Source organism: Elephantulus edwardii, unplaced genomic scaffold (assembly GCF_000299155.1).
Source record: "Elephantulus edwardii isolate Elephantulus edwardi_28Jun2011 unplaced genomic scaffold, EleEdw1.0 scaffold00229, whole genome shotgun sequence".
Classification (NCBI taxonomy): Eukaryota; Metazoa; Chordata; class Mammalia; order Macroscelidea; family Macroscelididae; genus Elephantulus; species Elephantulus edwardii.
The window spans coordinates 1,368,659-1,393,891 of record NW_006399979.1 but is presented as its reverse complement, the minus strand read 5'-3'; the positions used below and the strand labels follow the sequence as shown (position 1 = coordinate 1,393,891).

The window sequence follows — 25,233 nt, the reverse complement described above, 5'->3', positions numbered from 1 at the left end:
GTGAAACATTCTATAGAGATTCTTTTTTTTTTGAGATTCTTTTATTGAGACATAAACCGGATGAAGACAGCCAGCAAAGCATTCCAGAAGGAAAGAAACCGCCGCATGGTGCCAAAAGGTATTCTGCTAAGTCATGGCCACAGCTTTCATTTATCACTATTGCAGGTGAGACTATTAAAGCTAGAAAAAACATGAATGGGATGTATACACACTTTCAACTTAAAAGGTTTGCTCAAAGGCAGAGTTCTGGAGTGTAGTAATTAAAGTTCTCTCCCAGGGACCATTCAGGAAACACCCTGGGTGAGTTCCCTCTAAGCTAGACCCAAGGGTGACTCACCTTTCCTTAGGCTCTGCTGCTTGGATCCGAACAAAGCATGGCTGACACTGAAAATGATGGGAATCCCGGAATACTTAACTGTGCTCATATGGAATCTAGACCTAGACTAAGAGGCTGCTGTGTGAACAGAGCAGGGAACACTGCCTGGTTTAAAATTAGGAAAGGTGTGGGTCAGGGTTGTATCCTTTCCCCATACCTATTTAATCTGTATGTTGAGCAAATTATTTGAGATGCTGGACTCTATGAAGAAGAATATGGCATCAGGATGGGAGGAATACTCATCAGTAAACATCATTATGCAAATGGCACAATCTTGCTAGCTGAAAGTGAGGACTTGAAGCACTTGCTGCAAAAACACTGTAGTCCTCAATATGGATTTCATTTCAATGTTAAGAAAACAAACCTTGCCATTGGACCAAAAGGCAACATTATAATAGATGGAGAGGGGAAAAAAAGAAACTTTCAATGACTTCATCTTACCTGGATCAACAATCAATACATTTGGTCAGCAGTCAGGAGATCAGGAGATGTACTGCACTGGGAAAATCTGTAGTCAGTACTTATCCAGACTATTGAGGAGTAATGATATCAGTCTGAGGACTAAGGGGTATCTGATTCAGGCCATGGCCTTTTCAGTCACTTGCTGTGAATTTGAGTGCTGGACAGTGACCAAGGATGACAGAAGAAGAACTGATGCTTTTGAACTGTTGTGTTGGAGAATGGAGCATTCCTTGGATTACAAAAAGAAAAAGCAGATATATATTTGAGAAGGTACAGCCAGAGTGCTCCTTGGAGGCAAAGATGATAAAACTTTGCCTCACATACTTTGGGCATGTTGCTAGGAGGGATAACTCTTTGGAAACTGTGGTAACAAGCTTGAATGGATAGGGAGAGATAGGGAGATTGGTATCAGGTAGGACAGTGTACAGATCACAGGGTCATAGTTCATAGGATCACTATGAGTGATACTCAAAGCTCTTCTCTTATTACTGGGCCAATAAACGACACATAATCAATGCAAAAAAGACTGAAGTTGTCAAGGATTTAATGTTACTTGGAAAGATAATAAAAATATCCATTGAGACACTGAATAACTAACTAAATAATCTATGGAGAAATTGGTTTACTCATCAGAAAGAACACAATTGTTGTCTGAGCCAATGTCAAGACTTTATTGAGTAAATATGCTGAAAAGAGTCTGTTTCAAGTGTCAAAAGAGCAAGGATATTAGGTTAAGGACTAAGGTGTACCCTAACCAAATCATAGTATTTTCAATTGCTTCCTTAAATGCATATGAAAGTTGAACAATAAATAAGGAAGACCAAACAAGAATTGATGCCTTTGAATTGTAGTACTGGTAAAGAACATAGAATATATAGTGAAATCCCAAAAAAAAAGAAAAAGAAAAAGAAAATAAAAACAAAACCACATCTGTCTTGGAAGAAATGTAGCCGTAATGCTACTTAGAAACAAGGATGGTGAGACTTTGTTTCACACACTTTCAGTTTGTTATCAAGAGGGCTAAACCCTAGAAAGGTATCAAGCTTGTAATCTAAAAAGGAAGACATTACCGAGGTGGATTGACATAGTGGCTGCACCAGTGAGCTCCACCAGAGGAGAGACTCTGAGGATGATGCAGAGTCAGGATTATGCAGGATTTAGTTCTACTGTCCAATGGGTCACGATTAGTCGGAGGACCAGAGAGGACCTCCTCACAACACCGTCAAGTTCTTCTTGGGCTGTTATGTTTTTGGTTTTTTTTGTTTTTTTAAATTTAATTTTATTATTTTGTGTGTGTGTACCGTCAAATCATCTTACTGGTACAGGAGGAGACTGCCCCTCCTTCTCCAGTAGTTCTCCAGTAAAGCATCTGGTTGCCCCTCCTTCTCCAGTAGAGCATCTGGTTGATTTGAACTGCTAACCCTGGGATTGCAGTGCAGCTTCTTGCCACTAGGCCACCATAGCTCCCTCAGGCTTTTATCTGCAGTTTCCCTGACGGCAATATCATGGGCTGGCTTACTCCTCAGAAAAAAACATAAGTGGTGTCTGAGTCAAGATTAAGAATAGAAATGGAGTTAGGGCTCCACTACAGATCACAACCTTCCACCATCCAACAAAAAACCAACTCATTGCCGTTGAGTCACTACCAATTTTATAGACTTACAATGGACCCTCTAATAGGTTTTTAGGAACTGTAAACTTCAGGAAGAGGAGACTGCCCATCTCTGTGCACAGAGCAGGTGGTGGATTTGAACTGTTTGCTTTAAGTTGGCAGCACAACTTTCTAACCGCTAGGCAGTCAGTGCTCCCAGACACAACAGAGTACTTAAGTTTTAAGCTCTTTCACTTGTCAATGTCAAGGATGGGTTAGGAGCCCAGGAATAACGGAATATTCCCCCCCCCCTCCGCCGCGTCCCGACTTCTTCATTTGATGTCCTTCTTTTTCCTTCTCCAAGTTTCTTCCTTCCAACTTTTCCTGTTATCTGAGTTTCATCTGGTGAAAACAGTTACTTTCACTTTGTAATACTTGACTTTAGTGCATTTTGCAAAGTGGGTTATCATAAATAGAAATGAATGACTCATATTTTCCAGATTCCTAGGTTAATGTGGAATTAGCTCTTCAGGTAATTTTCTCTAGAATTGGGATAATATGCATCAAAAGTCTTATGAAGTGGATTTTACAGGATGAGATCTAACCACCTTATCTCTTTCGCTTTTATCTAAATACAAAAACCAATAAAAATATATTTATAAGCTTATTAAGAATTTCAAGGAGGAGTTGAAGCTTTGGAACAATGATTCTGGTAATATTAGGAAACTGAATACCGATAACCAATGCTAATCAATTATCCTTTCTACGCCCCACTTTTAGGATAATAAAAGCAATGATTTTTAAAAAGTTACATTTAAAAATAAATTATAAACCGTCAAAAGAAAAATTCTCTTGAATTCACATTACAATATACATTAGAAAAGAAATGCAGAGTATAGAAGAGACACAGAATACCTGGATCCCAGATCTGGCCACACCGAGACTATTTTCGGGTAGGCTCCACCCCCTCCGGACAACCAACCCCATTGGAGTACATCCACCCAGCTCCCACCCACCATCAGGCCTCCCGCATGCGCACAACTGGCACACTTGGCTTTGGTGTTCCGGTCGCCGTCCCCGCCCCCGAATTCCGGACTCCGATTGGCCCGTCTTACGAGACCGCCCCTCTGTCTGGACCAATGCGGAAGCTGCTGGGGTGCTGAGCGCTCCACGCCGGCCGCTTGCACATAGTGGTTCTACTTCTTAATCCAGAGGCGCGGAGGGATGGCGGCTGTGGCAACCTGTGTAGGCCGGCTATTTGGGCTCCGTGGGGCCGGATCTGAGGGCCGATGGCTTCGACTCCGTGGCACGGGGTTGCTCCGGGCTTTCCTGCAGCCCACCTCGCCCGGCGCGAGCAGCAAGGACGTGATCTCGAGACGGCAGGCTTCTCATTTTACTTTCCAGCCTGACCCGGAATGCCTGGAGTACGGTGAGCCCTTCAGGGTCCCACTCGGCCCACCCAGTCCGTGGGAGCTCGCACGGGTTGGGGCCGGCAGGCCAGTCTCTCACTCTAGCCTCTTATTCCGGCCTGACCCGCTCACCTGAGCCTTCTGGCAGCAGTGTCTGGCAGTGGACCCCTCCCCTCTGGTTTTGGGGGCAGCCCTGGGGCACCCACGAGGTGGGTGAGAGGGCACCCCGTTGTCCAGAAGGGCCGGGAGTGGAGGAGAGGTCCCCAAACAACATACGCCTTTTGCTGTCCTTTCTCCCTGCTTTCCCAACTCAGGCCTTAGTTTTCCAGCTATCCCTGAGTTGGATCATTAACTTTAGACAGTAATACTTAAAAGGAGAGAGAGAAGAAGAAGAAAAAAATGCATTTGGCATATAGAGATGAATCCGCTGAACTTAGTAACTGAATTGCTTTCCCCAAGGTCACAGAACAGGTTCTTGGAGATGGGAAACAATCCAGTCTTCCTATCTGAGTCGGGTACTGAGCTTGTGCTGGTTTAGGCAACTGCCTTGCCAAGGTGGGTGATCAGTGAAGATGATGGGAGTGGGAAGCAATCTAGTGCCTGGAATGGTAGTAAGGGCACCCGAGGATGCTTAGTGAGTAGTAAACTCCCAGTGTGATGACTTCTTTCCTTTCTTCTGTATGCTTTAAATCATCTCTGAAAGAATATTTGTCATGAAAACAACATTAAACAGTCACCCTCTCTCCTTGTCGAATACGTGTCATGTGCTAGAGCTGACATTATTGAAAATGTGTTTTGGAAAAACAAGTGAGCTTTACTGAGTGCGTTCCACTCCAGGCATGTGTCCTGAGAAATTTGCGTGTATATTCTCATTTCATGCCAGTGATAATCTTTTCATTCATTTAGCACTTAAAGAGAGTTTTTGAGGTAGTTTGTCAAAGTTACAAAGATAAATTAGTGGTAGATCCAGCTTTGGAACTTATTTGATCAGGATCCAGCACTTGTGTTCTAAACCACTGTCAATTTATCAAAAATCTTGATTTTGTGTAAAAAGTAGTTAATATAATGGTGAATAGCATCTCACTCATAAGATGAACCCTGAATTCCATTTTCCAAACAAGAAACCAGAACCTTTAATGCAACACTGACAAAATAGAGCACAGAACTTCCTATCTTAATTATCCCCTTTCATAATTGCTAAATTACTACTCAAAACAGAGGGAGCTTAGTGGTCGAGTGGCAAGAAGCTGTGCTGTAATCCCAAAGGCACGCAGTTCGAGTCCACCAGACACTCCGCAGGAGAAGGATGGGCAGTCTCCTCCTGTGCAATTAACTGCCTCTGAAAACCTGCTGGAGGGTCAGCTATGGTTTGGTTTTGACTCGAGGGTACACAGCACATAACTCAAAACAGACTCAACTCATTGCAGAGTGTCAGAACCAATTTATAGCTGCCTTTCCATTAGGTTTTCAAAGCATCAGAGGAGATTGCTCATCTTTCTTTTTTGGAGCTGTTTGTAAATTTGAACCACTAGAGAGGTACCATCCACCTTGGGTTAACAGTATAACTCCCTGCAGCCACATCACAAGACCTCCCCAATGACGTCATGTTTATAGATCTGTTTTTACTATAAAAATAACAAGCACATTGCGGATGTTAGAAAAAAGTTGACAACAGTTATAATCTTATTGTCATAAAACTGCTAACCTTTTGGGATGTTTCTCTTTTGTTAAGAGGATTTTCCAATATCGTAATATAAATCAAACTTTGCATTATTTTATAAGACATATTTCGCCATTTTGTTACACAATTTCTATGCCCTACCTTTAGAAGGAGAGTTCATGCCCTTGAGCTTTGGTGCTGGAGAAGAGTATTGACTATACCATGGACTGCTAGGAGAACAAACAAGTCCGTTCTGGAGAGGGTGAAGCCAGGCTGCTCCTTGGAGGCAAGGATTCTGAAGCTTCGTCTGACATACTTTGGACATGTTACAAGAAGGGACCGGTCCTTGGAGAGGGACGTCGTGCTTGGGAGGGTGGTGGACAGTGCTGGAGAGGAAGACCCTCAATGAGATGGATTGATTCCGTCACTGGGGCATGGGGATAGGTGTGTCAGAGATAATAAGATTGGCAAGGGATAGAGAAGGTTTAGGGCTGTTGCACATAGGGTCGCTATGAGTTGCAAGTGACTCGATAGCACATAACAACATTTAGAAGAAGGTGTATTTCTGGGGGTACAGACAGTATAACTAAGTGCTTAAAAACTTGTCTCAGTACTCAGATAGTTTTGGCTCTGTCAAATGTGACTTTGGGTTTGTCCATTATATAAACTTTAATTTCTTTATAAGTAAGAGAGATTAATAATAATATCCTATTTTAGAAGATTGTTAGCAGGATTAAACAAAATAAGAGTATATAATGTGCTTGACATAATGGTGACAGCTAGGAAGCATTCACTTATTAAATGGAAACTTTTAATCAAAAATATTCTACTTTTGTTTAAAGTTTTACAGTGTTAAAATAATACTACAAGAACATTTTTAAGGGTGAGTTTTTTTTACTCAAAGACATGAATGCTTTGAAGGATTTTAAATGTCTACTTCAAATTGCCCGTTTATAGTCTCATCTACATATATAAGAATATGACTTTTGTTGTTGTTGCTAAGTGCCCGTGCATTGAGTACAACCTATAGTGACCCATGACAATAGATCTGAACTCTATCTTATCCTTTGCCATTCTTATCATCCCCAAAACATTTGAGTCCATTACTGCAGACACTGCATCATTCCATCTCATTGAGGTTCTTCCTCTTCTTCACTGACCCTCCACCTTTCCAAACATGATGTCCTTTTCCAAGGAATAGCCTCTCTTAACAACTTGCCCAAAATATGTGAGATGAAGCTTCATCATCTTTGCTTCCAAGGAGCACTCTGGCTGCACCTTCTCCACGACCATAACTCAAGTGCATCAATTCTTCTATCTCTCACCTTTATTCGTTGTTCAGCTCTCAGATGTGTAATAGGTGATTGGAAAGAAAATGTCCTAAATCAGGTGCACCTTTCTCTTTAGACTGACATTATTGTTCTTCAGGACTTTGGAGAGATCCCTGAGAAAAGACAAAACTGCTGTATGTCTCCTTATCTCCTTACCAATGGTGTTGACTGTGAATCCAACCATGGTAAAATTGTTGATAGTTTTGATCTTTTTCCCCCATTTATCAGGATGTTGTCTCTTGGTCTATTTCTTATCTTCCATCTGGAAATTGTCCTCCCATGCTCCATTGTGCAAAGCCAGGTTCAGGGATGGGTGGATTGGTCCTCCTAGGGCCTCTTCCTGAGGCCCTGAGACACTTAACCTTGCATTTTTTTGTGTTTTCTGTGTTGTTCCAAAAAGCCTTTCCCTCTTCAGGTTTTGAACAGTTTTCTTTCAAATTAGTTTGTAGGAAAAGTTCTTGACTATCTCCCCTGTTAAGACTCATTTTCTTGTATCATTATTAAAGCCAGGACGCTACCTTTGAATTTCTTCTCCATTTGGGTGCATGGATCTGAAGTTTGGAAAGAGATCCCCATGTTCTCTCCTGTTGGGGTCCCAGATAACGATTTTTTAATTGAGGGTAACAATGACTGTTTTTCAGGATGTAGTCTTAGGAAAGAGGGCTTTTAGTCCTGCATGTGAACTTGGACATAGATGGCTCCAGGCAGTCATCACTTACGTCTTCCATAAACTTGCCCGGGCTTCTGCCATTTGAATGCTATTTCTCTTCCAGAGTGGACCTGCTTGTGAAATGCTTATCCATTATGAATTGCTCCATAGACCACTGGGAAATAATTTCCTCGTTTCTGAGGCTGAAGCCTCGTGAAAACACTTCTGGAGTTTTTGGAGTTCTTTTTTTTTAGATGAGTTCAATATGTATTGCGATATACTGAGAGACTAAATTGTGAATTCCAGAGTAGGGCTCTGGAATTCAGATGTCGTCTCTCTGTTCTGGACACCAAGTCTTCGGATGGATTCAAACTCTCGATTTCCCAACACAAGATGAGGCATGGATGGTTCACTGTGGAACAACTAAGATCTAAAACCATACTTTGCAAGATTACTCTGAAATTCAACTGGGAAGATTCAGTGTTTCTAATAACTGATACATACTCAGGGATTTTGCAACAAATAGTGGAAACTCAAAGGTTTATATCCCAGTATGGTTGAACCTCCTTGGTCACATGTTCAAAATTTTTGGGCTGACCTCTGTCATGTGTGGTGGACAAGGCACTTTATGTTATATCCTGGAATGGTTGAACCTTCTTGGTCAAATCTTCAAGCCTTCTTCTTGGGCTAAATTCTGTACTGCGTGGTGAGCAAGGCAGTCATTTCTCCTTCCAACTTTAAAATACAAGTTTACGGAGCAGTTTGACTTTCCAGTCAACTGTTTACACATACTTTGTTTTACAACACTGGTTATGATCTCTACATCTTCTCGCTTCTTCCCTGTGACTTTTATTTCCAATCATCTTTCTTTCCTTTCCCTTTTTGCCTTTTGAACTTTATTCCTGGACAAATACTGTTCTTCTGATCTTAAGTAGTTGATTTTTCTAAGGAGTGAATACTTTTCTAGTATTGTTGTTCACTTAATATCAACTCAAGCTCATTGCCGTTGAGTTGGAACTGACTCACAGCTGACCCTCCAGTGGATTTTTTAGAGGCTAAAAATTGCCTGTCGGGAGATGGCTCATCTTGCTTCCAGGGAGCCACTGTTGTGTTTGAGTCACCAGAGAGGTGCCTCCTGTGGCTTGGCAGCACAAGTTCCCCACAAATGGTGCCATCAAAGCTCCTTTTGTTCATGTTTGAAAATTGAGCCACTGGGGTGAATTCGGGTCCAGGCTCAAAGGGTGACTTAGGAGTTTGGAGTCCCATTTGTTTCTTGTTGGACCAGTAAGCCTGACCACATATCGCTGTCTTGAAGAACAATTAAAATTATGGATTTACCCTAGACAGCACTCATGTTGACGGTTTGAGACTCTACCCAAAATGACTTAATTCTTCAAAAGAACACAATGCCCAAGGCAGAATATCCTTTTTAGGTTTTTTGCACTCAAAGGTGGCTTGTAGGAACCAGTTTGTTCATGGTAAAGATTCAAGAGAACACTTAAGGGCAATCACCTATGTGACTTATTTCCACTCTTTCATGAAAGCGAGTAATCTGGATTCGTGGAGAATTAAAAATGAATTTATTTATTATAATTTTTTTTTCAGTAGGGAAGGGAATAGCAGCACAAATGCTAAGCAGGCTTGAAAGTGTGTATTTATATGCGAAATGAGACAGAGCGAATTTGAAGTGAAAAACGGAGGAATAGGAGTTAACTTTGGAATGGCGAATGGAAGTCTTGAAAGCTGAATAAAGGGTATGAGGAAAAAGACTGAATGTCTCCAGTGTTTCCTGTACTGTGCTAGGTGCATTATACTCAGGTGTGAAATTTGTTCTTTCAGCTGCAGAAAATCATTGACTGTAAGAGAATGATTTGAGATGTGCTTGAGTTATAGTATCAGGAACAGTCACAGTGGATTTGTGAAGAGAAGGTGTGGAGGCATAGAGGCCTGTCTGTCGTGTGCTGTAATTATGCAGGTGAGATGATAGAATTGTTTGGACTTTGAGGTGCCAATAGAAAGGATTAAATATTTTAGAGGAACTGCTTATGATTTAGGGAAAGAGATATTAGAAGTGATTTTTTTTAACTTTAAACAATTTTGAGTAAAAGTTTACAAATCATGTTTGTTTTTTATACAATCACTCAGACATTTTGTTTTATAGTTTTATATTAATTACCATACAATGTATAATCAGCTTCTGATTTTATGATGCCTTTCTCATCCCCCAACTGGTCTATTTAGTGATTTTTATACCCTTCTCTGTTTCTTTCTATCTCAGTTATCCCCCCAGGATTGAATCTATCCATGTGTAATTTTTCTTGATTGTTTTTTCATTGTTGTTAGGTGTTGTCGAGTCAAGTACAACTCATAGCGACCCTATAAACAAAAGCTCTGAATCCTGTTCTATCCAGTGCCACCCTCACACTTCCTGGCACACAAGAGCCAATTGCAGTAGTCACCATATCAGTACACCTGGTTAAGGGTCTTCGTCTCCTTCTCTGGCCCTCCACCCCTCCCAACATTATTTCCCTCTCCAAAGAATAGCTAGCACCTCCTAGTAATATGTCCAAAGTATGTGAGGTGAAGCCTCATCATTCTTGCCTCTAAAGAGTACTCTGACTGCACCCACTCCATGTGTAATTTTTTTCTTACTTTTTAAAATGGCCAAGTTATAACTGTCTTTTTTGTGCTTGATTTATATAATTTGTTTTAGATTTTTCCAAACTGTGCACTAATTCACAAATTCTTGATTGTTTCTTGTTGTTAATATGTGCCATCAAATTGTCACAAACTCATACCTGACCCTCCAGTGGTTTTTCAGATGTAGTGAGTCCCAGGAGAGGAGATTGTTCATCTTTCTCCTGTGGAGTAACTGGCGGATTTGGACAGCCTGCCTTTGGGTTAACAGTGCAACTCCTTACCCACTAGGCCACCAGACCACTGATCATTTTTACTGATGTATAATTCTCCATTATGTTAATGGACTGTAGTTCTTTAGCCGTTTGTCCATTGGTGACACTTGGGTTGTTTCCAACCCTTTGCTATTATAAATAATACTGCAGTAAACGTGAGTGTTTGTATATGGGTTTGTGTCACAGATCTTGTTGCTTTGGGATATTTACTTAGCAGTGTGATTGACAGTATTTTTATTTATAGCTCTCAGTGAAGATTGTTGTTTGAGCTTTGGAGACCGGCTGACTTGTAAGTGATCCTCTAGCAGGTATTCAGTGGTAATTAATCATGTGGGAGGAGATGGCCCATCCTTCTCCTGCAGAGCTGCAGAGCTGGTGGATTTAAACCTCATACCTGTGTGATTTCAAAGTAGCTTCTTACCTCTAGGTCACCAGAACTCCCTATATCTGATAGAATGTGGAACTGGGGGCTGATGTTGTTACTGTTAGGTGCTGTTGAGTTGAGTATGACCCATAGTGACCCTATGAATAACAGATCTGAACCCTGTCCTATCCTATGCCATTCTCACAATTTCTGACATACTTGAGCCCATTGCTGCAGTCATTCTGTCACTTTCATCTTGTGGAGGATCTTCAATCTTCTTCCCTTTCACCAACTTTCCACCTTCCCAAGCATGTTGTCCTTTTCCAAGGAATAGCCTCTCCTAGCAACATGTTTAAAGTACACAAGGTGAATCTTTATCTTCTTTGCCTTTGAGGAGTATCCTGGCTGCCCTTTCTCCTAGACATATCTGTTTATTCTTTTCAAAGTCCAGGGCTATTCAGTACTCTCTCCAGCACCACAGCTCAAAGGCATCAATTCTTCTTCATCCTTAGTTACTCCCTACCCTCTCAGAAATATAGAAGGTGACTATAATGACCATGGCCTGAATCAGGTGCACCTTAGTCCTCAAACATTATAATTTGGAGAGGTCCCTGACAGGAGACTTTTTCAATATAATATATCTTTGATCTGACTATTGGTACCAAGAATGATGATTGTGGATCCAAGTTAGATGAAGTCCTTGACAGCTTCAATCTTCTCTCCATCTATCATGTTGTTTCCTGTTGGTCCAGTGATGAGAATTTTTGTTTTTTTGATGTTGAAATAGAACTGATAGGATGGTGTCAGTATTGAATTACAGAATGCTGGAGACAAAGCAGATGTTCAAAGGAGAGAGAATGATAGATTGAAGATTAGTTAATTTCAAGTGTTGGTAAATAAGAGCACAATGAAGCAGGCATTGCTCTTCTGGCAATAAAATACTTTATGTCAAAGTTGGGCTCCCTTGAGACTAGATAGGTTTCTGCATGTCTCTTGCTTTTAGAAGTGTCTCCAATGTGTGCTTTTCCTTTGCTCTTCTTTCTTCCTGCTATGTCCCCTTATTCTGACTAGCTTCTCACAGTTTCTAGGAAACATGATATCTTATCATGAGCGATAATGATGTTAATGGGCAATTCTGTTAGTGCCTATTCTGTGCCTGGCACTGTTCTGAGTACCTTACATGATGAACACATTTAAATCCTTGTGTAACAGAGGCTGTCATAGAACTCTTATTATTCATGTTTTACTGCTGAAGAAGCTGAGGCAAAAAGAAGTTGAACTTTTACTTCTACGTGTTTAGCCTTGTGCAAGTCACACCACTCTTCAGAGCTAGTCTTTATTTGTGAGCGGTCTCAGGCTTTCTGGCTCAAAAATTCCTGCTCTTAATTGCTCTGGGATGTAGTTGTTTGCTCACAGCATATTTTGCCCCTTCCTTAACTCTGCCTCAAACTTGGCCTTTGTCAAAGATACCACTTCTTCCCCCTATATCTCATTTGAACAGACATGGCTATCCCCTTCCAATATTTATTACTTACTTTTCAGTTCCTTGTCTAGATTTGTCAATGAAGAGAGAACTTGATTCATAGTTTTACTCTTTGTCCCATTTTTTCTGTTACCGCGGATGATTTAATTATTTTAGAGGCAGTGTTTCATAGAAGCTAAGAACTGGGTTCTTGAGGCATATGACTGAATTTGAGTTTCTTCTTTACCACTTAAGATTCCCTGATGGTGCTGTGGTTTGGTGTCAGTTACTTACTGAAAGTTTGACAGTTTGAACCCGCCAACCCATATGTTTCCCATAAAGCAGCTGTTAATACTGTTAGATGCTGTTGACCAAGTTTCCACTCACTGTGACCCTGTATCCAGCAGAGCAAATTACTGCCTGGGCCTGCACTGTCCACACAGTTATTGCTCTTCTTAAGCTATTGTCACAACCACTGTGTCATTTAGTTCTGATGACAGTCTTTCTCTTTTTGCTGACTGTCTTTTCTAGGCATAATGTCCAGGAATGAGTTTTTCCTAATAACATGCCAGAGTGCATGAGATGAAGTCTCACTATTTTCACCTGTAAGTAGTGTCAGGCATACTTCTTTCAAAATTATGGTAGGCAGAGTCAAATGGGGAAGATTTGTTCATGTGGAGCCTGTCCTGTCACGTGGGGATTACCGTGAATCAAATATCAATTTGGCAGTGCCTAATGACAACTTTGCCAATTAGCATTGGACAAGGTTTTTATTGGTTTCTGTACACTTTTTTTTCTTCATCTCTAATGATGTCAGCTTGAAGACTAAGGTGCACTTGATTCAGGCCCATGGCCTATTCAGTCATCTGCTACATATCAGAGAGCTGGACAATGAATGAAGATATCAGAAGAAGAATTGATACCTTTGAGTTGTGGTGCTGGTGAAGAATACGGAATATCTCATGGAATGTTTTGAAAAAGGTGCAAAGTGGTCCTTGGAGGCAAAGATAATGAAGCTCCATTTCTCATGTTTTGGACATGTCCCTTGGAAAGGGACATTATACTTGGAAAGATGGAGGGTCAGCAAAAGAGAGGAAGACCCCAAGAGATGAATTGATACCATGAGTGCAGCAGTGGGCTCAAGTGTGTCAGAAATGATGCACATGACATAGGATAGGACAGGATTCAGGTCTCTTGTTCATATGGTTGCTGTGATCCGTGTTCATCCTGACAGTACCGAACAACAACTGTCTTAAAGGGTTGCTTGTGAGTGAGATAATCTAAGTACCATTGTGCCTGGTGTATTTTACATCAGAATTGGTCTCTCTCTTCTCTGAAAACTCTGACTACCCACTGGAGGGTCAACTATGAGCCATTTTTTCCCTTGATGGCACACAACAACAATGTTCAGGGCAAAAGGGAGGTAGCTGGTATAAGGTAGAGGATCCAAAACAACTGAGATATCATCTTACCCCAGCAATAATAGCAAAATTCAACAGGGAAGCAAACAGCAAATGATGGCGAGGTTGTGGAGAGATTCAAACTATTACTCATTGCTGGTGGGAATGTAAAATGGTGCAACTGCTATGGGAGGTTTTATGGCACTTTCTCAAAAAGTTGGAGATACAAAGACCATATCACCTCACAGTTTCACTACTGGGAATATATATATAAAGAAACTAGGGCTGCGACTGAAACAGATATATTCACACTCATGTTTATTGCTGCATTATTAACAGTAGCAAAGAGACAGAAGCAACCCAAATGCCTACCAACAAACAAATGGATAGAAAAACTATGGAACCTTTACACAATGGAATAGTCCATAGCATTGGAAAATGATAAACTTATAAAACACCACGCACCATGGGTGAATTTGGAGGAAATTATGCTAAGTGAAATATCTCAACCACATACAGATAAATACGGCATAACATCACTATTATACAATAGGACTGACATGAGGGGTTGGGAGGAGAATAGGAAAAAAGTGGGTAGATAATAAACACTGCATTGGAACAATGAGGGAAGAATGGTCCAAAAGGAATATATGATTAGGCATTATATGTGTAACAACAATCTAGAACAAGTGGTGCAGTTCAAAGTCGAACTTGAGAAAGAGGAGGGGAGGAGAGGGAAGAAAATGTGCAACAATGAATGAATTAAAAAAAAAAAAGTAAAAAAGGACTCAGACAAAATAAAGGATGAAGCAGGGAAAAAATCTCTTACCATAAAAAAGTAGAAGACTCACAAATATTAAATACTTGCTAGAGATTGTTTTAATTCTCCCAAGAGCCCTATAAATTAGATATTACTATCCTTGTTTCATAAGAAGAGGAAATGAAATGTCAACAGTTAAGTAAGTTGCTTAAGGTCATACAGCAACAAAATACCATTAGACATGGTAGTGCTGCATTAGACAAATATAGGTTCCTGTATATGCCTACCTTTACTTGGTGGTTGGTATTTACTCTCAAGCTGAAACCAACTTGTAATTGGCCCACCAGCAGGTTTTCAAGAGAGTTAATCACACGGGGAGATTTCTCATCCTTCTTCCATGAAGCAGCTGGTGGATTCAAACCATTTGTTTTTGGGTTGACAGTATAACTCTTTACCACTAAGTCACCAGAGCTCCCAGTGCTGTTGGTCTAGAGCAACATATCCAGGCCTCTCCTTGGCTCTGATTTCTCATTGGTTACAGCATGTATTTGTGATTTTTTAAAAAAATATTCCTTTGTTCAATCTGTGCTTTTCAGGGTTTTTTCCTTGCCTACTAGACTCTGCTGATTGATGGTAATAGGGATATAGGTGTGTTCTTAAGTTTGCAGTCAGGTTCGAGACATGAACAAATAATAGCAAGGAAATCAGTTTCAACTGCATGCAGTAAGTGACTGAAGAGAAGGTACAGGTGTTAGGAAAGACTAATAGAGACCAGGCAAGACACCCCCCCCCAACAAGAGTAGGTAACATTTAACTAAGACATAAGGGATAAGAAAGGGGTATTCAAAGAGAAAAGGGTGTGCTGGAGGAGCCAGGCAGAAGAATTGACTGGAGCCAATTTGTACCTCAGTCCACTCACTGAAGGTTAACACCCCCAGTCCCAGAAAGTGGGCTGGGTTGGGGAGATAAAATAGTTTCTTTGGTCTTTGGGCCAAGAAAACAACACTTAAATACCAGATCTAGAGGCCATATCACCCTCTCCTGGGAAACTGTCCTCTTGTGTCAGCAGCATTATGCAAATGGCAAAAGACTTTTCCTCAGAACTGTCTGAGATAGGAAGCCTTCCCTGATACTAGTACCTGGTATTTGGACTTTGTTGTTTTTGTTGATTGCCATTGAGTCAAGCATGACTCATAGCAACCCTATGAACAAATTACCTGAAGCCTTTCCATAACTATTGTGGTTTCTCAAAGAAACTCTCATAGAGTTTCCAGAGGCATGTTGTTTAGGAAATGGATTAGAGACTCCTAAACTCAAGAGATACTGGCCACAGCATAAGAAACTGGAAGCAGTGCGAGGTGTTCAGAATCACAGAAGCCCAGAATATTTGAGACCTAAGCCATCATATCGATGGCTGGATAAGGGGAGAGAGGTGTTGAATGGCTTAGGTGGAAGTGGAAAGGGTTGCTGGTGGAGCAGGGAAAGGCATGAGTCAAGACTCTTGTGCCAAAGGCAGGTAGCAATGAATTGTTGGTAACTTCTGTAACTGGGGGAAAGGTTTTCATCTGTTCCTTTATGTAAAATGCTTGTCTGTTAGATACTGTTCTAAGCATTCAAATTGAGACACACATTGGGATGGGGACTGACCATCCATTTCTGAAATAAAAGGCCTTCAAAAACCCAATGTGCACACTTAGACCAGCAGATACAGCAACTGAGGCTGAGTCCTCAAGTATGGAAATACAAAGGAGGAACAGTTGTAAGCAGACACTAGTGATTGGAACATGGGATGTGAGAATCATGGATATAGGAGAATTGGTCGTTGTTAAGAAGGAAATGGAACATATAAATATTGATATACGAAGTATTGGCAAGATGAAATGGACTGGCATGGGACATTTTGAATCAGATGATCATATGATCTACTATCCTGGAGATGAAACGGTGAAGAAAAGTGGGATTGCTTTCATAGTTAAAATAATTTCTAGGGGGGCGGCGGGGCACAGAGCGTGGGGAATGGCATGGTCTCTATCAGCTGCCTGTGCTGCCTGGCGAGGCGCTGGAACCAGCTAGACCGCCGACGTGATGGCTACTCGGAGCTCGACAGCGGGGAGCCTGGCGCGGGTGGCGCTGCGTCGCCATAGGACCCGGCCTCCGCGAGCGCCCGGATCGCGGTCCAGGACCTGCCATTCACTCAGTACCAGCGGGACTTTGGCATGGGCTGCGCAGGGCCGCAGGGACGATCCCTCCTCCTGCGGCGGGGTCTGCGTGCTCCCCATTGGCGACGCAGATGCGGCTGTAGCAGTCGCCACGTCGTACAGACAGGAGTTCCAGGCCTGGACGGGGGTGAAGCCAATCACGGTCATCACAACCCACAGTTCCGGATAGGACAGCGGGCCCGGGCCCGGGCCCAGCTTCCAGGTCCTAGAGGTGAGGAAGAAGGAAGAAGTTCACCACCAACCCATCAGCCATCTTTCAGGCTCCAGCGCCTCAGATTCTCAACGTGTGCCCGTGCCTCAGTGGACAACAGTGGTGACCTTGTTCAGGCCCTCAAAGCGCTGAGGCGACTGGTGCAGGCCTCATGTCGGCACAAGGAGTGACCAGGCCCACTACTGGGTCTTAGGGCTGCCCTGGCTGCCGGTGGGGCTCACTGAGGAGAGGCTGGACCCTTGCTTAACTCTGGACCCCAGCCACTCTCCTCTCAAGGTTTTGTGGAAAGCTGCCTAACCCCTTTTGGCCATCTTTCAGTCTTTAAAACCTAATGAACGTGGTGCCAACCTCGCAGTACTTGAAGGTTAATACTGTCAAGACTGGAATTGGCCTATGGGTGCTGAAGAACCCAGACTCCAAGTCCTTGACAGACCTGCAGCAGCGCACTTTTACTTGTTTTCCCAGGATGCTTGATGATTTTATTCATTTTGTAACCTGTGGTAACCCAAAGTGTTGTCTTCAGACTTTCCCACAAATAACTCCACACTTTACAGGAAACTCGGGGGTCATTTCTTGCACATCCTCAGCAATCCTGAGCAACCACGAAGGGGTGTCCAAAGAAACCACCTTTCAAGGAGATTCACTCTCAAAGACATTACGTCTTTATGGCCAGCATGACCCTTGTCTTAACAAAACGTTTCTTGGACCAAGTACTTGATGTGCAAAAGGAATGAATGACACCTTGTGGGAAACTAATATGTTACCCCTCTATCACAGTGGTGTTTTGAGGGCAGAGTACTGCATACACCTAGAACTACGATTTTAATTTCTGGGAAGGGGCATTCCTCCTTCAGTCCTGGAAGACCTGCGGTATTGCCTGGCCACCTGCCAGCCTCGGCCTGTGCTCACTGCTCTGGGGGAGCTTACCACCTCCCAGATGGCCTGCTCCGAGGACAAGGGATGGGAAACTCCCACCTTCCCCATAAACCCCAGCCAGCGCAGCCTCGCAGAACATGCTTGATTTACACATCCTGTCCAGATTAGAAGCCAAAGCTTGGGTGTTTTGGGGGAAGGACACAGATTTTCTTCTGGGTCTTTGCCCCCTGTTGGCCCATGATGGGCGGTGGCCCCGGAGACTTCACAGCCCTGGGGCTGGAGGGGGGTACCGGACAGAGCTACCCCTCAGAGGACCCAGCTCTGATAGGCACTGCATGGCCTCTCTCCAGCAGAGATGCCCTCGTGAGATCCAGACTGCGGGGGAAACCAAGCCCACACAAAAGATCCCATTATTTTGGACTTGACTGGTTTGCATGTTAGTGTTTCTGAGCCTGCCTGCTGGGCATTCTATGGGAAATGAACAGATGAACGGAAAAATCTCAGATTATACTAAAAGGCAAAAGGTACTGTTTCAATTTCTTGTTTATTTATTGCTTTAATGAATTATAACATGATCACTTTCTCAAAAAGAAAGCAGTTTCTAGATCCTTCTTGAAATACAATGTTGTGAGTGACACGATAATATCCATATACATTCAAAGAAATCCAGTGAATACACTATAATTCAAATATATGCACCAACAACTAGAGCCAAAGAGGAGAAAATAGATTTCTACCCGCTTTTGCAGTCAGAAATTGATTAAACATATGATCAAGATGCATTAATAATAATGGATGACTCGAATGCAAAAGCTGAGTATAGAGAAGAAGGATCAGTAGTTGGAAGACATGGACTTTGGTGACAGAAATGAAGCTGGAGATAGAGTGATAGAGTTCTGTACATTCAGTGATCTTATTCATTGCAAATACTTTTTATAAGAAACACAGACTATACACATGGATTTCACCTGATGGTCTGTATAGGAATCAGATCGATTACATCTGTGGAAAGAATCACTGGAGAAGCTCAAGATCAGCTGTGAAAACTAGGCCAGGGGCTGATTGTGGAACAGACCACTAACTTATTCATATGAAAGTTCAGGATGAAGTTAAATTAAATCCACAGGAGCCAAACTTTGACCTTGAGTTTATTTCACTTGAATTTCAAAACCATCTCAGGAAGAGGTTTGAGGCCTTGAACACCAATGAGCAAAGACCAGAGGAGCTGTGGGAGGATATCAAGAATATCATCCATGAAGAATGTAAAAGGTTGTTAAAAAAAGCAGACGAGGAAGAAAAGATGAAGATGGATGTCAGAAGAGAGTCTAAATACTGCACTAGAGCGCCGAGAAGCCAAACCAGTGGGGGGAAATAAAGAAATTAAGGAGCTGAAAAGAAGATTTCAAAGGACAACATAGAAAGACAAAGCAAAGTATTATAATGAATTGTTCAAAGAGCTGGAATCAGAAAATCAAAAAGGCCAAACTCGTTGAGCATTTCTTAAGCTGAAGGAACTTGAAGAAATTCAAACCTCGAGTTCAATATTTATGGATGATTTGGGCAGAATATTAAATGATCCAGGAAGCATTAAACAAGATAGAAGGAAGATACAGAGTCACTGTACCAAAAGGAATTGGCCGACACAGAAGAATTTAATGAAACAATGTAAGAGCAAGAGCCTGTGGTGATGAAGAAGTTCAAGCTGCTCTGAAAGAATTGGCAAAAAACAAGGCCCCAGGAGTTGATGGCATACCGATTGGCATATTTCAACAAGCAGATGCTGCCCTGGATGAACTCACTAAGTTGTGCCAAGAAATCTGGAGGACAACCATCTGGCCAACTTACTGGAAGAGATCTATAATTGTTCCCATAACAAAGAAAGTTGACCCAGCAGAGTGCAAAAAATATAGAATAATATCATTAATATCACATGCAAGCAATAGCCTGCTGAAGATTATCCAAAAATAGCTGGAACAGTAAGTACATCAACAGAGAACTGCCAGAAGTGTAGGCTGGATTCCGTGGTACTAGGGATATTATAGCTAATGTCAGATGGATCTTGGCTGAAAGCAGGGAGTATCAGAGGAATGTTTATCTGTATTTCATTGATTATGCAAAGGCATTTGACTATGTGGGTCACAACAAACTGTGGCTAACTCTGAGAAGAATGAGAATCCAGAACACTTGATTGTGCTTATGCGAAACCTATACTTGGACCAGGAGGAAGTCGAACATAGCAGGGAAATATGCATGGTTCAGAATCTACAAGGGTGGACACCAGGGATTTGTCCTATCCCCATACCTTTTCAGTCTATATGCAGAACAGGTTGGCTTAGGATAGAGCAGGGATAATGGGGGTAGGTTTGGCAGAAAGGATAATGTTGGCTCAGGATAAAGCCAGGTTCAGAGCTGTTGCACATAGGGTCACAATGAATCTCAAGTGACTCAGTGTGACATAACAAGAACAATAAGGGTAACACACAAGTGTGTCTTGGAGAAAGTAAGATCAGGATGCTTTTTAGAAGCAGGATGGCAAAGTTTCATCTCACATTATTTTGGGCATGTTAGGAAGGGCCAGTCCTCAGAGAAGGATGTCATGCTTACAAAGGTAGAGAGTCAGCATAAGAAAAGACTTTTTTTTTTAAAGTTTATGTGATATTCAGTATTCTTCCCCAAAACCACAATTCAAAGGCATAGATTCTTCTACTGTCATCCTTATTCACTGTCCAACCTTCTGATGCACACGAAATAACTGAAAAATATCAGGACTTAGATCAGGCACACCTGAGTCTTTAAATGGGCATCATACTAATAATCAGAAGCTAGACTAAATGAAGAATTGAACAGGATTAAAGGAGGATTGACATCAGGATTGAAGAAGACACATTACCAACTTTCCGTATACAACATAATCCTGCTTGCTGAAAGTCAACAAGATTTGAAGCACTTACAGACGAAGAGCAAAGATGAAGAGCCTTTAATATGTATTATAGCTCAAAGGTTGGTTTTTTTTTTTTTTTTAAATTCTTTAAACAGGGAAAAGACTGAAGATGCCAAGGATTTAATTTTACTTGAATCCACAATCAGTGCAGTCAAAGAATTAAATGATGTATTGCTGCATTGACCAAGGAGCCCTGTGAAGGTAGTAAGTTAAATGTGAGTCTGTTAACAGAAAGATTAGGAGTTCAAATCCACCAGTTTTTCTGTAGAAAAAACGAGAGTCTTTTCCTGTTAAGATTTACACTCTTGGAAACCTGGTGGAGATTACTCATGAGTCAGACTCAGTTTGAAAGCAGTGGGTATTGTATTGGACAAATTTGCTTCAAAAGACCTTTTTCAGGTAGATGTCCACCTGACCCACACCAGGCTATTTTCAATAATCTCCTATGCTCTGTGATCAGTAATAATAAACTTAATCTACAAGTGGGCTCATAGGCAGATAAATAAGATGAACAGGTAGGAGAAACAAATTTCATCCATGGCCACACATCATATATGATAGTTATTATATTCATATGCCAAGTTTTGTATGTGATATTTTTACATATGTACTATAAATATATCCATGTATATAGTAAAGAGGGACAAAATGATGTAAAGCCCTTAAAATTAATTCGCTTGAAGGAGGGAGTCACTGGGTGTAGGGGCTCAGAACCACAGTCTTGGGGGACACTAAGGTCAGTTGGCATAGCAGTCAACAAACACAATACCCTACCTTCGTGATTAGTGACTGGAGTCATAAAAGTCAACAAGGAGCTGTCCACAGTGCTACTATTGTTATCCCTCAGTTCAAGTGAAAGACAAGAAACTCTAAGAAGCAAGGAAACAATATTCTATCCTAAGGACTAAAGGACCACTTGAACCTTGGCCTCCATGACCCGAAGACCAGAAGAACAAGAAGAGAAGAGATAACCACTGTTGACCACTCATAAAGAGATCAAAATGGAATTTTCTTGATAGGGTAGGGGGAAAATGTGAAACAACTCAATATTGTGAAAAAGACCAGGCTTACTGGTCTGATGGAAATTGGTGACATCTTTGAGATTACAATTCTTAGTCATCCTGCAAGCCTGGAACTGAACTTACTTGCAGCCAAACAACAGACAGACTTAGAACAGTCAGTCATACAAGAACAAAGGACAGCATTTATTTGCCCAGAAATAGCGCTCACAAAGTAGGAAGGATTAGGAAATAAGGACAAAAGGAAAAAGGAAACACATGTGGAAGTAGAAAGACAGAGTGCTGTTACATTGTGAGGATGGCAGACACCACCACAAAATGTAGGTGGGCTGTAGAATCAAAAGCAAACTTGGTCTGCAAACTTTCACTCAAATCACAGTTAAACAAATGAGTTGGGTTTTTTTTTTCCTTCTTTGGGGGTTCTTTGGGAACACAGATGACCTAGTGCTAAGAAGCTACACTGCAATCCCAAAGGCACTAGCTGCTCTGTGCGAGAAGGATGAGTAATATCCTCTCATGCAGTTTATTGTCTCTGAAAATCTGCTGGAGGGTCAGCTATGAGTCCATACTTAGAACAGTACCTGGGAGGTAGTAGGTACTCAATAAGGATTTATTGAGCAAATGACTAACTAAATAAATGCATATAATTTATATAACTAGCTTCTGGGCTTCAAGAGTAGAAGACCTGGAATTACCTTTGCCCTCTCTAAATCAGGTAACACCCATCCTCCCAGAATTCCACTAGGCTTGTTGGAATTCAGAGCAATACAAGGCCTTTACTAGCTCTGGGCTCCAAAGGCAGGAAAATAAGGAATTGCCTTTGACTCTTAGTAGTTGGGTGTCTTTTGTTCATTCTTCTACCTTTTTTGAGCTTCATTTCAGCATCTCTAAAGTGAAGGTAATTAAAATTCCAAATATAAATTTGTGAGGTACAAATAAGAATGCATTTAAATACAAATATTTAATTGGTAGTGTTTTTATGTTCCATCAAGTCACCTGTGACCCATTGGGACCCTATATACAGAAGCTCTGAAGGCTGCCTTGTCCTGAGCTAGTCTTACTGACTCCCACACACCAAACCTCATTACCCCAGTTACTTTATCAATCCAACTCATCCTGGGTCTTCCTCTCCTGCGCTGTCCCTCCACCATTCTGAGCATGATGTCCTTTTCCAAGAATCAGTCCCTCCTGGTCACATGCCCAAAGTATGTGAGACAGCATCAAAATCCTAGCCTCCAAGGAGAAATTCGTCTCGCCAAGACAGCCTACTTGTTTTTTTGGAGGTCAATGGTATGTTCAAGACTTTTGTCCAGAACTACAACTCAAAGACATCAATTCTTCTCTCATCCTTTATCATTGTCCAGCTCTTTAATGCACAGCAAGTCACTGCGAAGACCATGGACTGGATTAGGGGTGTTTTAGTCTATAGATTGACATCATTGTTTTTCAGCACTCTGGATAGGTCTCTTACAGCACAGCAGATTTTCCTAATGCACTTTGTCTTTTGTATTCCTGACTGCAGCTGTCAATAGTGTTGATTGTGGAGCTGAGCAAGTTGTAACTGTTAACAACCTCAATCTCTTCTCCATCCATCAGGGTACTGCTGCCAATTGGCCTGGGGTGAGAATCTTTGATGTTGAGCTTTAATCCATATTGAAGACTACAGTCCTTGACCTTCCACAACAAGCACTTAAGGTCCTCCTTAGTTTCGGCAAGCAAAGTTGTGTTATCTGCATAACACAGTTTGTTGATGAGTCTTCCTCTAATCTTATTATTGACAACTGTTATCCTTATATCCACCTGCAAGATTAAAGAATCAGTAAATCTTAATCACAGTATGGTAGCATCCAAGTAGGGTGAAGAAGGAAAGTGAAGGATAATCCAAAAATATAGTGAATCTGTCATCTGGGGTTATTTAGCTTTGCCTAAGTGAGCATGTGACTGGTTAAAAAAGCTACTGAATTAGATAAAGTATCTGATTAAATCAGATTATTAAAGTGTCTAATAAGCAAGAAAAACAAAACAATGAACTAGTCTGACAGAGAAGTGGGTGAGAACCTTCTCCTTACTTTATCTTTCCAGTCTCCACACTTCCTTAAGAAAAGCAGGCTGGTTCCAAACCTTTCTGGCTGCCATAAGAGCAATCAGTGCTGACTAATGAAAGCAGCTGCCTCTGAGCTGATTGTGGAGTCAAAGCATAACTGGGTGTCACCTGTGTCATAGCTTAATGATTCTCCACAGGGTTTTCAGTGGCTCATTTTCCTCCACGCTCTTGTTTTAAGGCATCTCTTAAGGGTGGACTTAAATGTCTAACCTTCTGATTTAACAATTTTTAATCATTTGAATTATCCAAGAACTCCATGGCTAACTAACCCAAACCAAACAGATTAATTTCATGTGTGTTAGAAAATGAAATGTGTTGGGAAAGTCTGCTGTCAGAGACCTCTCTAAGGAACTGAAGAGCAACGAAGTCAATTTGGAGACTAAGGTGTGCCTGATACAGTCCATGGTCTTTGCAATTACTTGCTATGTATCAGAGAGCTACAGATGATAGAAATAGAATTGTTGCCTTTGAGATGTGGTGTTGGAATATTGAATATACCATGGACTGCTAGGAGAACAAATAGGTTCATCTTGGAGAGGGCGAAATCAGTCTGCTCCTTGGAGGCAAGTATTCTGAAGCTTCATCTGACATACTTTGGGCATGTTGCAAGAAGGGACCAGTCCTTGGAGCAGGATGTCATGCTTGGAAGGGTGGAAGGGCAGCACAGGAGAGGAAGACGCTCAGTGAGATGGATTGCTTCAGTGACTGGGGTCTTGGGGGTAGTTGTGTTGGAGACAATAAGATTGGCACAGGATAGAACAGGTTTTAGGGCTGTTGTACATAGGGTCGCTTTGAGTCACAGGTGATTTGATGGCACATAACAACAACAACAATGTTACAACTCACAATGGCCCTGAAGACTAGAGTAGGATTTCTCCATAGATTTTCCCTGGCTATAAATCTTCACAAAAGCAGACTGCCACATTTTCCTCTTACAGAGCAGATGGTGAGTACAAATTGCCAGTTTTTTATTGGCAGTCAAGCACTTAACGACTATGCCACCACTGTTGTTATTGTTGTGTACAGTTGAATCGGAACCAACCCATAGCTTACCCTCCAGCAGGCTGGTTTTCAGAGGCTGTTAACTGGGGAGAAGATTGTCTCTCCTCCTGAGGAGAAGTTCGAATCCTAGTGAATTTGAACTGCATGCCTTCAGGATTGCAATACAGCTTCTTGACCTAAACCACAAGCAACTAGTACTCCTTAAAGTTCGAACTCATTGCTTTTGTGTGAGAATTGACTTATAGCTAACTCTCCAATGGATTTTCAAAGACTGTATATGACACTACTCATATGCAAATTCAAACTGAAGCTGAGGAAAATTAAACCAAATCCAAGGCAGCCAAAATATGACCTTGAGTCTATCCCACCTGAATTTCAGAACCATCTCAGGAACAGGTTTGAGGCTTTGAACACCAATGAGCGAAGGCCAGATGAGTTGTGGGAGGATATCAAGGGTATCATCCAGGAAGAGTGCAAATGGTCAG

General features: G+C 41.7%; 1 protein-coding gene across 1 annotated transcript in view; it reads left to right on the top strand.

Annotated features, from left to right (window-relative positions):
• Positions 1–3,653: 3,653 nt before the first annotated feature.
• Positions 3,654–25,233, top strand: part of BCKDHB (branched chain keto acid dehydrogenase E1, beta polypeptide) — a 454,972-nt gene continuing 433,392 nt past the window's right edge. The window contains exon 1 of the mRNA XM_006898429.1: positions 3,654–3,858. Coding sequence (XP_006898491.1) covers positions 3,654–3,858 — 205 coding nt within the window. The remainder of the gene's footprint in view (positions 3,859–25,233) is intronic.